Consider the following 15430-nt stretch of genomic DNA (forward strand, 5'->3'; position numbering starts at 1 on the left):
AGAAGTTCTGAAGTGCAATGAGGATTTTTTAAAAACAAAAATCTGTACAATTTGCACAATTAAATAACCGGTTTGTTTGTTAAAGGATAATGTAGTGGCTGCCATAAAACTCATCTAAAAACCGAGATAAGCCTGCTTCTTCCAAACACCATTATCCCAGGCTAATAATGGTCAGTCTCCTGAGCTCAGCTGCAGCAGCTGGATGCAGAGCTCATGTCTCCCTGCTTCCTTGCTCCATTCCTCTTGTCTCAGCTCTGCCTTGAGTATTGAGCTCAGTATTGATTCCTTCACTACTAAGGATTTTTGTCACTCTTAAGTTTCCAAATGTACTCACACACAGACAAACATGGTCTCATTTTAACAGCAGACAGCTTTGGGCTGGAAGGGACCTTAAAGATCATCTCATTCCAAACCCCTGCCAGGGGCAGAGATATCTTCCACTGGACCAGGGCTGAGTACCACAAACCCTGATTCCTTCTCTTAAGCTTTTTCAAGTCAAGATCTTATGTTTTATTCCCTCTTGTTGCCATCTTCTCCTTTGAATTATTTTCCCTATCCAAAACAATTGCAGAGAACCTAAGGCTTATAACCATTAACTTAGATCTTATTTCTCCAGTGCCTTATGGTCATTTGGACAATGCTCTCAGGCACATGGAGTGATTCCTGGGGGTGTCCAATGGAGCTGGACTCAGTTGTGGGTCCCTTCCAACTCAGGGCATTCCATGATTCTGGTATTATTTGTGTGTGTATCTAGACCATTGCAGCAAACCCTTGATCCAGGTCTGTCATTTCTTCATTGATCTGGTAAAGGAATCCCCCTGCCAGCTACAACTGTCCTGCCCAAGAATTCCAAAGGCTTGTCTTAACCACGACATTAAAATAGATTCCTTGTCTAAATACCAACATTTGATTATATTTCTGATATTAATTACTTCCTTTAGAAGCCTCTGAAGCTATGGAAGAGATTTACTGCTGCTGTCAAATTTCAAGCATTAAGATAGCTCAACACCAAAGGCAAAACCATCCTGTTAACAGCACACTGACACTACCCTAAAGCCCAAGTTATTTCATTGCTGATCACACAAAAAGAAATGTTTACTGTAATGCACTCCTAGGTCATTTCCCAGCTTTCAAACACAATCAATGTTTCAACTATTCTCAGCTACAAAACATTTTTAAATTTTCACCTGATATGCTGCTGAATTATGATGAAAAGCAGAGAAAAAGAGGCTTATAAAAATTCTATGCTAAATGCATCATTTATTTTATATTATATTTATAGCAACATGAAACTAATATTCCCCTGGGCTGTGCTGAAGAGCTAAAGAATTCCTTGGTAAGCATGCTGAATATAGAAAGAATGCCTATTGTAAAATTTAAAGTACAAAAGGCACAGATTCCTGAACCTTTAAGAAAGCTGATGAGTTAAATCCAGGTAGTCCGACTGCAGCTAAGAGGAAACTGTAAGACAAAGAAATACAGATCTGCACTATTTTCCCGGAGGCATTTAAAATACAGGACTCAGGTTACCTCTTGAATGGAACATCATCCTGCACCTTTGCCTTTCTAGCCACACAAAGCCAAGATGTTCATTTTCATCATTAGAATGACTTTGGGCCATTTTCCCTCTAGATGGCCTTTGGCTGAAAACCACAGCAGAGTTTCTCCCTCTTAGGGCATGTGGCCAAACACAATTACCCAAATTGCCTTATGTGTTCTTACAACTGCTTCCCTCAAGTATTTCAATGAAGAATATGAGATCAAGTGACTTTTTTCATTTAACTTCATTAAAAGCAATATTGTATAACATTTAGCATCTATCTTGCTACATGTGTATTACCCAGTATAGCTCTAATAATTATGCTCAGTTCCATAACCTTGTTCAGGCAAAAAATATAAATGGTCTTTGATCCATGTAGTCTTATATTTTTGTCCAGAACTGGATGTTCTCTACTACCAGACAAAGCAAGTCAGCAGTAGCCCATGCAAATATAACTCATTCCTCAGCAGCTCAATTATTAAAAAGAAAAGGTATTTCTTTTCACAAACTACACACTTTTCAAATTCCATTAATTTCTATGGCACACAATAAAAATGTTAATAGGTTGTAAAATGTATACACTGCCATGTCTTTTCAATTTCCATGCAACACATGCAGCTAAATATAACTCAAGCAATATGCTCTGTAATTCATAGCATTTGAAGTACAGCAATTCTTAAAATGCCAGTTAGATGTGAAAAACAAGAACCTGATAAATCCAATATATGGCAATAAAAAGGAGGAGGGGAGGAATAAAACAATTAATTACCTCATTATTCTATCACCTATCGCTGTTCCTCTGATATTATATCTAGTAAAGGGAATAACAACTGAAGTCATTCACAAATGCTGGGTACCATGTTTTTCAAAGGTTAGCATCTCTTACAAAATGTGCTCTATGAATTCCAACTGAGAAGGCTCCTTCCCAGTGTATGAGTCAGTATATGAGACTACTTGGATTTCAGCAAAAATAGTATTCAGATTATGTAACAGTACACAAAGTTAAATTATAAAATGCAGTACTTCTTCACAGATCACAGCAGCTGTATCATCATTTCCATTTTACATTCATATTTCTTTAGATTGTAACCTACTAGTTGTAGCTTTTTCCAGGCTTAGCCTCCACCCCCAGATCAACTTCAAAGTCCAAACAAAATTAATTCAGTCATTTAAGTAGGAAATCAGCCCTCAGAGAGCTGTTTTGACTAATCTGTGAAAATTAAGATCAATCCATTAAAAACTGCACTCTGTGTATGAAGAACATTTTGCATAGATTTTTTTCTTCCCCTCCCACACATTACAATGTACAACCCTCTGTTTCAACTAAACTTGCTGGACCCAGAAAGTTTTAAAGAAGAAATGCCCTTGCATATGTCCAGACCGAAAGACCTGCACATCTCATCTTATTTGTCAGAGAAGGCACCTTTTCCTGGGGATTCCCTAAAATGCACAGGAGGTTATTTTCTCTGGTGAGTATCTAGCTAAACTGCTCTGCTGTACAAAAGAGGTTTCATTTTTTTTTATTTTGAAATATTCTGTGCACTTCCTTATCCATTTTGTTAAAAAGAACATGCACTGACTGGCCGAACAACATGAAAAAATGAAATAACTGCTTAGCTTCTTCTAGTCACTCGTGAAGACCATTCCTATAGTGATGCTCAGTGGCTACAGAAATGCTGCTGAAAAAAGTCAGATGCCACATTGTCAATTATTTCTTTTAAAGCAATGTCCTTCTGTGTCAAAACTATTCCTAGCTGACTCCTAGTCAACATGCAGCTGACTCAGCCAATCAACCAAAGGATCATGGTATTTCTCCACATTTTGCTGGTACTATTTAAAGTCCTTTTCAAAATACTAAAGTGGGTGCAGACTTTGCCCAGTCTTTCCTGATGGCTCAGTTTCAGGTTCCTTAGTGAGAAACCACCTATCCTCATTATGTTTTTGAGATTTATAAGCATCCACAGTATGAGACTATGTCCCTTGTAGCTGTGCTTAGATTTGAGAAAAAGATCAAACCCTCAGCTTGAAAACATTACAACTTGGATTTGTACCCAAATAATATTGAAATAATGGAAGCCTTGTACAATTAGATCTGCAAAATGAGCAATATTTATTCCATCTTACTAAAAATGAGATGTAGCATGAAGCTCTCAATTTATTTAGCTATTTAACAGAGCTCTCAAAAGGGTATTTCTGCCACTTCTTTTCCTTAAGAGGAAGCAAAAGATCATGATTTCAGAGTACAGAATCAGAAATCTACCCTTCTTTTTCAGTGGAGAAAGTTGTATTTCACAGTGGGAAGATGACTCTGAGACAGTTTCCTTGATCTTAATTTCTCCACCTGTGGAGTTTCTGCTCAATTTAAACAAGAGCTATTTGGTTTATAAGAAAACACAGCCTAGAGAAAAAGAATTAATTGTAGACAAAGCTGGTAATGCCACATATTGGAAAAGGCTTATTAGTCAAACAGTTTTTAGCATTCTGTTTCAGAAGGCTACAACAGCCTTTTAAAATTTTTTTGTCCTACAGAAAAAGGAAACTTCTTTTCTTCATTACATAAAATATGTTCACAAAAGGTAGGTTACTGCAGGCTAGTCTTTCTTCCTCAGAAAGAAAAAGAACAACAAAACCAAACCCATGAAAAAAAAAGACCAAAGCAGCTCCCCGAAGTATTCGAGAGAGAAAGAAAAATCTACATTATTACTCAGATATTAATGCCATTAATTATCTTATAAGATGATCCATTGAAAAGTAAAGTATTAGATAAACTTGTAAAAATGAGATTTAGTAAAGGAACTGTTAGGTTACACAATTTACTGAGCGAGGAAAGAGAAAAGAAGCCTACAGGAAGCATCCTGGTGGAGTGAAGCCCCAGACTTGCAGGCAATTTTGTGCCATGTATTGCTAATAGTCCTTGAGCAAGAGTGTAGGAATGGAATCATGCAGCACACATTGAGGGTGGAGAACTTATTAATAGAGAGGGGACTGTAGGGCCTTGAAAAAAAGAGGTGGGTAGATAACCAGCAGGATAAAATTGAGTTACACACCTCTGAGCTTCCTTCTGGTGAAAGGGAACACTCATTCATTAGGATTGACAAAGTAGGAAAGAGTGCAGGGTGCTGGGCTTGTGTCTGACCATGAGGCCCCACGGGAACAGCCACAAGCAAGAGAGGAGGAGGACACAGCTCCAGCTCACTGTGCTCAGAGAATCCTCTCTAGACCAAGAGTAACAATCACAGAATTACTCCAGCAAAACCCAAACAGTGCAGGGGGCCGGGCCACCACATTCAGGCAGGAAGTGAAACATGAAGAGCAGACAGAAACCAGCATGATGGCAGGAAACCCACAATTTTTTACTGCTAAGAGTGAGAAAAACTTGGCACTCAGTCTAACAAGACAAAATCTGAAAATGGACAGGATGAACATCATTCAATGATGAGCACTGAGTGTGAAAAATTATTTCAATCAAAACAGAATGTTAGCACAGAACAAAATTACTGATTTTAGTTCATGTATACCCATGGTAGCAGCAATGCTTTGAGTTAGCTTCCTACTCGTTAAGGGACATGGGGGATTTTGTATAAATTTGATTGGTTTGTGAAAGAGATTTTAGGCTGTAACAACTGCCACAGTAGTAGTAGAGAGGACTTCCAGTTCCTTTCACTTTAATATGAGATTGAGAGCTTATAGGTATAGCCTTTAAGACCATCAGTGTCTGCTTCCTTTCTGGAAATCCAAATTCCTTTGAGCACACACAGGATGTCTTCCTTAGTATCTCAGAGTGCATTTACAAACTCCTGAAACCTGAACAATAGGAGGGAATGTAATGCTCCAAAGTTAAACTAGAAAACTTCACTGCTTGCACACACAAAAAAGCAGAACAAAATGATCTGGTCAGGCAGTAAACCTGAGCAATGAAAACTTGCAGGCAATCCTAAACCAACACTGACTACAAAGCAACTTCTTTTCAGATTTTATTTGGGGGAAGAATTAGGGAGCAGGGGACTGCATAAAGGATTTTAATTATATCATTCATTTAGTTGAATGATCTTTCCTAGGTGATAAACTGTTACAGGAAGAAATCTCACTGCACACAGAGGAAAGAAAGCGTGTCAGATGAATTGTAACTTCATCTAGGATGTCCCCACTAGTGGGAAATGGTAACAGCTGTGTGATACCTGGAAGTGTCATTCTTATCGCATTACTACAGAAACTATTACATCATAGAGACAACATGGTGCATGAAGAGAAGCTATGAATCCTGCTTGAAAATGCAGATGGGATTAAAATTGCAGGGCTTTTCACAGCTTGCTCTTCAATCACTGGATCATAATGAACATTGGCTCTGCAAGGGAAAATATTTCTGCCATTCCATACCTGCCTACAAATACTTAGTACTGCATGGAAAGTTAATGGATTAAGACAGAATCTGTGTATATTGGCTTCTTCATAAAAGCTGTCGTTTACTGAGCAGAATTACTTGTGCTTTGTAATAAACAACCACTGACTGTTCTTTCTGTCACTACTGACAATGTGGTGGCTTATGACTTCTATTTTAACTGCAAATTATTCCAAGCCTTCTCTAGAAACAACTATTAAATTCTTCCAGATTTCCTAAGGAATACATATTGTAAAATCCTGTAAAGAATTTGCATTGCTAGCATAAGGAATTAATAGCACTGCCTTTAAACAGGAGTAAAGCAAAGGTGTCTGACACGAGGTTAAATTACACCTAATGCTACTAAAAAACATATTGTCTGAAGTCTAACAACAGAAATGTTGCTTGAATAATTTCACAGTTTTGAAATTAGTGAAAAAAGGTATTATACCAACAATAGCAAATTGAGGGCTCAGTTTACTGAATGATCAAACAACGATGTACAAATGTTTGTATTTTAAAAAGCAAAAAGCTTACTAAATGAATCTTTTATTAATGCTAACTGCTAGCAGTCTACCTTTTCTTTTTACTGACATACATACTGATACTCAACAACCAACAAAAGGAAAAGGATTACAGTTTCTCTTTCAGAGAAAAACAGGAATGAAAAATTGAACACATCAGTCTTAATGTTTGTACTACAAACACACCACTGCTGCACAGCAGCGGTTAAAAGCTCTTGCATCGCCCAAATAAGAACACCTGAAGTACAGTTGAATGAAAATGTAGGTCCCTGTACCCAAATGTATGAACTTTCTATACTTATGACTAGAGGGAGGATAATAAAAAATAAACTGCAAATATTTAGCACCAAGGTATTCAGCAGGCAAGAAATCAGCATAAACTGGTATTAGACCTGTAAGAGCCTTCCTGGCTGGCAGGGAAAATGCAGCTGTACATGTCTTACATATAGGCAAATTAGACTCAGCCATCAAGCTCTTGGCCAGTTGTCAAAGAACAACTTATTTTAATTAAGGATATGAGGCCTGAGTTTCTAGATCTTTCATTCAAACAAACAAAACAAGAAAGAAACAACAGCAAGAAGCATTTTGCCAAGCAGAGACAAGTACTCCCCTCACCTGTGTCCGGGGCCTCCTCGATACCTGGCCCCCGGGATCAGGACAGGGTCGTCATCGCTGTCATCGGTTTCCTGCAGAGCCGAGCTCCTGGTGGAGGCCTCGTCCGGAGCTGCGAGCCCTGAGGACTCCGGCTGCGACTGAGGGTCCTCGCTCGCCGCGAGCGGGTTGGCAGTGGGGTCGGTGCTCTGACTGCAAAGGTCTTGGTTTGCACCCTTTTCACAGGGCATTTCTTCCTCTGCATTCCCAGAGGGAGTATCAGCATTGGGGCCATTTTGTTCTGGTTGAATTCCAGAGTGCTCAGGACCAGGTTTATCTGATACTGCTAAAAAGAAAATATTGGGGAAAATAAATCACACCATTAATGATTATAGTCTGTTTTAGAAGACATTAGAAATGGTCACAGAAATTAAATTGCGCAAACTGAGTTCATATTTCATCCTCTACTTCTTTCTATAACTCTTTGAAAGAGTACAGATACATACTTGCTTCTGTTGTCTGTACAGCTTCATCTGTATTTTTCAGCTCTTCAGCACTTGCATCTTCCTTGTGAGATTCATCAGGAACCCCTAAATTAAGCAATTAAATAGTAAACCACACGATTTCATTTAGATGCACTTCTATAATGTAAGCAAGTCTAAATGACACCAGCACTCCTAGAAGAAACCAATCCAAGCAATCCACTCCAAAGTCAATGTGTCTTTACTGAAATCTCAGATACCAGTCACATAAAAGTCAGTATATATAAACCTATCAAGCTGACCAGGTCAACACACTAACAAAGAAAAATGGAGTAATTTCTTGTTTCTTAAAGTATTTAAGATCCTAGGCTATGAGAACTTTAGCAACAAAAATAGCATTTGTACTCTTAATACAGACACTTACTACTGTTTCTGAAGACAAATGAAGTTATCAGTCTATTAAAAGGGATTTTTTTTTTAAATTTCCCTGGAACCAGTCATTTGACTTGACTGCCCTTTTGGCAATGAACTGAGCAAGACACACACATTTAATAAAACACAGTGAAAGCTTGAAAGAAATCCAACAGAATTCCAAGCACTCATTTATGAGTGCAAAGTGCAGTTGTTCTATTTTTCTATACAAATTGGGCACAATATATCCCTAAGAATAATAATGGCTTTAGAACTAAAGACAAGATTCTTTAATGCTTTTATATTTATTTGCAGCTATCTCAGGTTGCTGTCTTCTTCTTTCCTAAAAAAATTCATGCTTTATTATGGCTGTGTTCTGCCTTCATGTGCATGTATGAGACTCCCACTGTGTGCAACGGGAGTCAGGGACATAGGAGGGCAGAAATTTTGCTTTAGCATTAGAAATTCCACTGTATCTTACTTGTTTCTTCCCCTTCAGGCCCTGACTCATCCGAAGCTTTTATTTTTACAGAGTCTTCTTGGCCTTCAGTTTTGCAATGACTTCCACTCCCTCTAGAGCTTGAATTTGTGCTGCTCCTGGCAACGTAACATGGAAAAAGAAAATAATTTAGGATCCTGTAAATACATCACATCATTGCAATTGCACAGCCTGACCACCATCATCTTTCTCATTGCAGTCTCACTATTCAAGAGCTCCTGGCAGCAGCTACAACCAATTCACAGCGATTTCAAAATTCTCTTTTATTGTGTCCATTGCCACTCATCCCACACAACTCCTCTGCATCACAGAACCCCATTCTGTCCTTCCTACCTTGTTTTTTTAACCTTTCAAGAATGTCTTCATTGCTTTTCCAAATCTTCTAAGAACTCCAAAGGATTTGCTTTATTTCACTGTTTGCACACTTTTAGATGTATAAATAATCAGAGATCTTACTAGACGTATGACAAGCTAGCAGCTGAGCACTAATAAATAATGTTATCCCATTCAATTAAACACTTTGATTCAGATTAAATTCTCCAGGTCCTTCACCACTAATTATCATTCCCATACCTTTTAAGGCATGGACTTTCAGTTCTCAAAGTTTTGCTATTTCTCAAGATTTACTATAAGTCAGTACTTGACATTTACTCCCCATTCATGTTTAGATAATTATTGTGGGACACCAATTTCTGTTTACAATATGGAAAATGAATCCTCAGGAAATATGTAAAATGCTGTCCTGAATGCCATTGAAATTCATGTTTTTAGACTCTGACAAAGACTTTCAGGAAATGCAAAGTCTTGTTCTGAGCTCTCTTACATGATGTGGCCTCTAACTCAGGCAAATCATTGGACAAAAGCAGAAAAAAAGGCAATTATAAGCATGATTCTCAAGAATTTAGACTGTGTCTTTAAAAATATCTTCTGACCTGTGTATATTTTATATGCTACATTGCTAGAAACAGAAATGCTTCCAGCAAATCATGCTTAGTTAATATTCTTGAGAATCCAGTCTAGACTTCAGGAATTTTATGTCATGTTAAATCAGAGCTTTTACTCATCTTGATGAGCAATATTCTGTGTATTCATTGCTGTACTGGATTTGGAGGCCTTAGGGAAATTTTTGTTAGTCCTTTCAGTATTTCTTTTAAATCCAGAATTTTCAGCATTGTTTCTGAATGGCCAGACAAGAAGGGTACTGCCAGACACCAAGGAGGATTTTTTGCTATTTCATGTCTCATTTTATAAACTTAATCACAGCCTAAACACTAAGACTTTTTTTGACTTTTAGGAATCTACTTTGTATCTCAATGCTCAATTTACTTGTTTTCCTCCATTTCTTTTGCACAACTTCCAATTCTCAGATTAGGGGGTTGTTATTTGTTCTCAGCTCCATCATTTTGTTAGATGGAATTGCATCCTGCTCCTGTTGCTCCATTCTTCGGCACAGTGTTTTTAGTCAGCCTCTGAACTGACAATGACTTGCAACTTTGTCCTACCAGAAAATGCTTCTTCCTCTCACTGCCCACACCACACTACCCACCACCAAACTCCACGGAGTTTGCTGACTAACTGCAGAATTAGGTAAAAGCATTAGAGCAAAACTAATCTTTTCAAAGTTTGCTGGATCTTGGAGGCAAAATCAGTGGTTTTAAGTTTCCAAACTGTGAGCAAGGTGTATGTTTTGTATCTAAAGACACAGCACCTAAGAGTAGCTAAATGTGGTTGGGTTTTGTGGGCTTTTCCCCTCAGTAACAATGAGCAAGCATTTCTACTTACTGTCTTCTACAATAATTTTGAAAACATAAGCAGAGGAATAGAAATAAGATGAGATAAAGTAAGGACTATGGCTGTTTTGGGAGATCCCAAGATGCTCTACAGATAGGCTTGGACACAAAGCCAAGTACATAAGGCCATTAGGCAGTGTGTGTTCATTTTTGAAAAGGGTGTCATTACTGTAACACCTAAGCAGTCCACAAAGTTGCTATCTCAGCCTTGTGCATTCATCAACACTCCTCAGCCACAGAAATATTAATTTCAGTGTTTACAACTCAGGAACTGAGTGACAGAAAGACTCAGTTGCAGAATACCATATGAGAAGTTTGGTAACCCCTGGACTACCATTCCATCATGTACTACCTTGCTTTCTAACACCCTGATATTATGCCAGGTTTTGATGAAAATAGCATGTTTTGAATTATGTTTGCATTATAGAGATTCCCAGTAGATACACAAAAAAGAAGCCTCTTGTATAAATGTCACATTCAAGTATGGCTGTCTTATGTTCTGAATGCATTAAGAACTACAGCCATTTCAAATCCTCTAAATACAACTAAAAATAGACATAAACCATAGAGAAAATAATTTATAGCTATGCTAGATAAGTGTTATTGATATGTGCTGATCATGAACTAGTCAAAACCAAAATTAACTTGTTCTTACCACTCATCAGTGAAGTCCAGTTTTATTGTGCTTGTAGTCGTTCCTTCTGTACTGTAGTGCAAACTTAAAACTGGTTCACCTGTTCCTGTTCTTGGCTTATCACTCTCTGTAAATATGGGGTCGATAAAGTTGGAACAGGCATTAGTAATATACGTAAAGTTGCTATAATTTTGAAGATTAATTTAATTATCAAATGGGGTAGTAACATATATAATGTCTGTTTAAGATCTCTTACAGCCCAAGCAAAAAGTTAAAAAGTTCCAGAGTAAACACATCAAATTTGCAATGCTTGAAAAATGGTCTAAAATTATTTCTAATTATAAGAGCAAACAAAGGAGATGCTGTCCTTCAACATGCAAATAAATAAAACTGCAGATAGATATGTGTACACACAATATAATCATTAATAAGCAGATCCATTTTATACCAAATGTATTAATAGGATTATAATTTTTTTGGAAGCAGTATTCAGTCTTTTTGCCTCAGTAAATACACATGAAAAAAAGATTATGAGATCCAGACATAATCAGCCTAGAAAAATCACCATCCTCTACTTTGTTGCCTACTTAGAACCCAGACAACTACCAGTACCCTTAGGCCTGCTGTAAATTGTCAGTCAGTTGTCAGTCAGTAAAAATACTGTAAGTTCATGTTTCAAGAGTTTTATGCTTAAAACCCTGTTTTATATTATAATAACTGCAAGCAGAAGGGGAACACTTGCAAAATGAGCTCATTCACTATGTCCAAAAGCAGCAGAAGTGAATGGAACTGAAAACCACGGCACGATGGTCACTCATCTGCTGCAGAGATGGTTCTAAGGATGCTACCGGGCTCCTTCAGAACAGAACTGCTCAGTGACATCCATCCACCATCCATCCATCCATCCACCATCCACCCATCCATCCACCCATCCCCTTTGAGTAGAGTTCATGGTCGCCATCTATCCACAAATGGCAAATTTGCCAAGTTGGACAATACTAAAACATTCATGGAAAGCACCATCAGATTGAGCCTCGCTACAGAGGTGCCATTCTCTCAGAACTCAGATGGAAGGTTTATTTAGAATTAGGAACATTCAAATGGCCACTAAAAGCCTCTGCAGTCTTGCTTTTCATGAATACTGAGCCTTTTATCTCAGGATTATCCAGACAAAACCTTCTGTCCTTTCTTTAGTTTATAGAATACAGAAATTGGACTATAAATATCCTTGCAGTATTGGCAGCACACTGACAAGTGTAATAAAGGAAAAGCTCCAGATCATCTTTGTGGAAGTCAGTTAAAACCTAATGTTCCATTCAAACACAAACCTACAAATTTCCCCACTAAAAAGGCTGTTATCATAACAGTAATGGCTACAATACTGCCACAGGATACTTAATTTTAAAGATACAATTAAATTATAGTAACTAAGAGATAGCACATAAGAATTTAACCTAACAATCAATGCTCATATTTTTAAACTGCTGACAGGCAGAAGCCCACTCACAGGATCAGAGCAGTGATCAGCTGTGCCAAAGAACTTTAAATATGCACTTCTACGTGTTCTGAAGAGAAATTTAAAACCCCAAAACATACCACAAAACCCCTGAAAGAACAAATTAGAATATTTTTATGTGAAAGAGAATTAAGCAGTTACAACCATGATCCTAATAATGCACATGGTATGGGCCTCATTCTATGCAAAGAAAAGCTTATAGCTGCTTTAAAATAAAAGCTCCAGTTACACTCCTGTTAGAGTGGAGCAAGGATAAAACTGATTAAAGAAAGTTTATTTAAGGAACTGGAAACATAAGAAAGAAATGTAAGGAAATATTTTATAGTGCTATATAGACAGTTTGAACAAAAGTAACATTCTTTCTTAACTGAAGAGGTGGTTTCTCTATTTTTTGACAACCTATGATTTATAAAATCTCTTTTTATAAAAGTCTGTTCCAACTTTAAGCATCCCTTCCTCAGCAAGTAGCAATACTGATCGATCCCACATACTGCACAAGTCACCAGGAACTGACACTGAAAGTCAAAAGTGACAGAGTTGGAGAATTCTTCAGCTTCCTTGTAACAGCTACAGACAAGACAGATCTTTGAGTTGGGAACCCACCTAAAGACAATTTCCTGCTGTGAATAATCCAAGACAACCCCCAAACAATGACTGTACTCACAGACTTCCTACTGCTGTGCAAGGTTGGCTTCAGCACAAAACCACTTAATGCTGCCAATCAAAGTAACCAAACATTGCTATCTACAATGAACCTAACTGAATACCAGGCTTGTATTTCATGTCTTAAAATCTCAGCATCTGAAAATCTAACCAAGATGCATGAGGACTGGCTACACTTACTCTGGAAGCGATGTTTATATTTGTTAACACCCAAAAAGTTGCAAGAATCGCTGTAGACTTAACTAAAGAGGGCACTGACTGAGAAGTTATTTTTACAAGTTTCTGGAAACAGCTGTTAAACCATACTGGATAACAGCATTTTCTTAAATCTATGATAGCATGAACTACAATTTGGATGGGGTCAGTTTCTTCTCTAAAGTAGCTTTAGGGCATAACAGACACTAAGAAGAACAGGAAACTTTTTAAAAGACAGAGGAAAGAAGAATCTGATAATAAACTGCAGAGAATTAGTTGTGTAGTTCAATATTTGATATTGAGTTTACACTGCTAATGAAAGCTGAATAGAAGCCTCTGTGAAGAAAATGAATAAGCTTTGCCTCCTACATAACTGAACATTCTTTCAGAGAAGCCACATAAGCCCCACAAGTCTTGAACTCTGTTTTCAGGGAGAAATGTGATTGCCAAAGACTGCCCAGATCAGAATGAAGCTCTGTTCTCTTCCACTACTAAGTTCATCCCATCAGGGCAGATCTATTTCACATTGATAATGAAGGGAAGGAGAGGAAAATGGTCCCAGTTCTGTGACTTAGGTGATTCAGTTCATTAATCTGGTTACCAAGTCTAGCAGGGTAATCACTGCTACAAGAGAAAGCTGTAGCTTGTCAACACCTTCCTAAACTCTATTCCAAACTCCTCAAAAATGCCTTGAAACTTTACTTAATTTTACAGCCAAACACGAGATATTTTGAAGATACTATAACTTACAGTTATTTCATAAACAACCCTGTCCTAAAGCACACTCCCATGAACATTCTCCAGGTGCCCACAGGAAGAAGGCACTTTTAAACTACCACTCTTAAAACTGAAGGCAAAATGTCATTCATAACCTTGCATGAAAAACAAATCCACAAACTCAAACTGCACAACTGACAGCAATCTGACACCTCAGACCCACTTCTTATCTTAGAAAATGAACCTCTGCAAGACTGGGGCTCTCAACTGTAAAGGGGTGCATAAGGACAAGTCTATAGACTGCATTTTCTAGTTCAATTAACACTGTAAGGAACTTGAAGCCAGTTTTCCACATCTCAAATGCTGCCCTGTTCATTCATCTATTGGCAACCTTATGAGAAGAGCATCAATGACTTCTCCTGAATAAAACCCAAAATAATTCCTATCCAGCACTATATTCTGTGTGAAGACCTAAGAGAGATACTTCTGGAGAGAAAACTTGATCCAATGAGGAGAAAATAAGTGGTGTATTTCAGAAAACCAGGAATTCTGTGAGAAAGCTTAACAAATGAAATTTAATCAGGCCTTGGGTTCCCTTTTTATTCATTCCAACTCAGGCAGTACCTTAAAATCCTAACACTGCAATAGATCTAAAGGCCAACCCTCCACTATTACAGTCACAATCCAAAACTTTTTTTTAAAGTCAAGTATAGATAACTGTGATCCATTTGAAACCATTTTGTACACACAGGAATGACACTTGGGTTCTGCTGGACTGTCAGAATGATGGCATGATAAATGTGTAAGATTGCAATAGGAATCAAAAGATCTTTAAACCCAAAACGAGTCTTAAAACATAAATGCCAACAAGAGAGACTGGTCCAACAGAAGACAGCAGATTCAGTACTAAATTAAGAGAAGACAGGAATAAGAAAGGAAAGGTAATTATGTGTGAAAAGAGCTGTTAGGACTTCCTTCATTAACTATTTCCACTATTTTGAGACTTCAAATGGAAGTGAAACTAATGCAGTTTAACTTCAGAAATCCAACTGGATCTCAGCAAATTATTCTTTCTGGTTATCATTTGAACAGAAGATTTCCTAATAAATTTGCTCATTTTCCAAATTCCTAGTTTTCCAAATTAGAAGTAATACTGTCTGCCAACAAAGCAGAAAAACATTGCCTTAAAACAACTGGAGAACTGGTGTACCAAAAAACAAATATATTTTGGGGTTTTATTTTTGCATATTAAAAAATCCGAAGTGCTTCTAAGCACTTATAAAGAGGGAATCTCTTAGTTGAAGTAACTTCTTAAAACAGAAAAAAACATTTTTCCCAAATTTTTACAGTTATAAGAATCTCAGTAAACCTACAGACTTTCTACGTTAGTTCTAGGTTTTTCTACTCTGATCAAATAATGTTTTACTCTGACTTCAGACCAGAGAACATAACTTGGCCACTTGTTATAAGCAAGTTTTCCAGCTAAACCT

The 15430-nt window shown here is 37.5% G+C and overlaps 1 protein-coding gene across 7 annotated transcripts in view; it reads right to left on the minus strand.

Annotated features, from left to right (window-relative positions):
- Positions 1-15430, minus strand: part of DCAF6 (DDB1 and CUL4 associated factor 6) — a 78537-nt gene that overhangs the window by 13413 nt on the left and 49694 nt on the right. For 5 of the 7 annotated variants that reach the window (XM_082277929.1, XM_082277928.1, XM_082277926.1 and 2 more), the window contains 5 exons: positions 10871-10976; positions 8408-8523; positions 7540-7623; positions 7058-7379; positions 2310-2351 (listed from right to left, as the gene is read on the minus strand). In XM_082277929.1, coding sequence (XP_082134055.1) covers positions 2310-2351; positions 7058-7379; positions 7540-7623; positions 8408-8523; positions 10871-10976 — 670 coding nt within the window. The remainder of the gene's footprint in view (positions 1-2309; positions 2352-7057; positions 7380-7539; positions 7624-8407; positions 8524-10870; positions 10977-15430) is intronic. The other 2 variants (XM_082277924.1, XM_082277925.1) reach the window with 2 other exon arrangements.

Source organism: Coloeus monedula, assembly GCF_965178545.1.
Source record: "Coloeus monedula genome assembly, chromosome: 3".
In the NCBI taxonomy this organism is placed as follows: domain Eukaryota; kingdom Metazoa; phylum Chordata; class Aves; order Passeriformes; family Corvidae; genus Coloeus; species Coloeus monedula.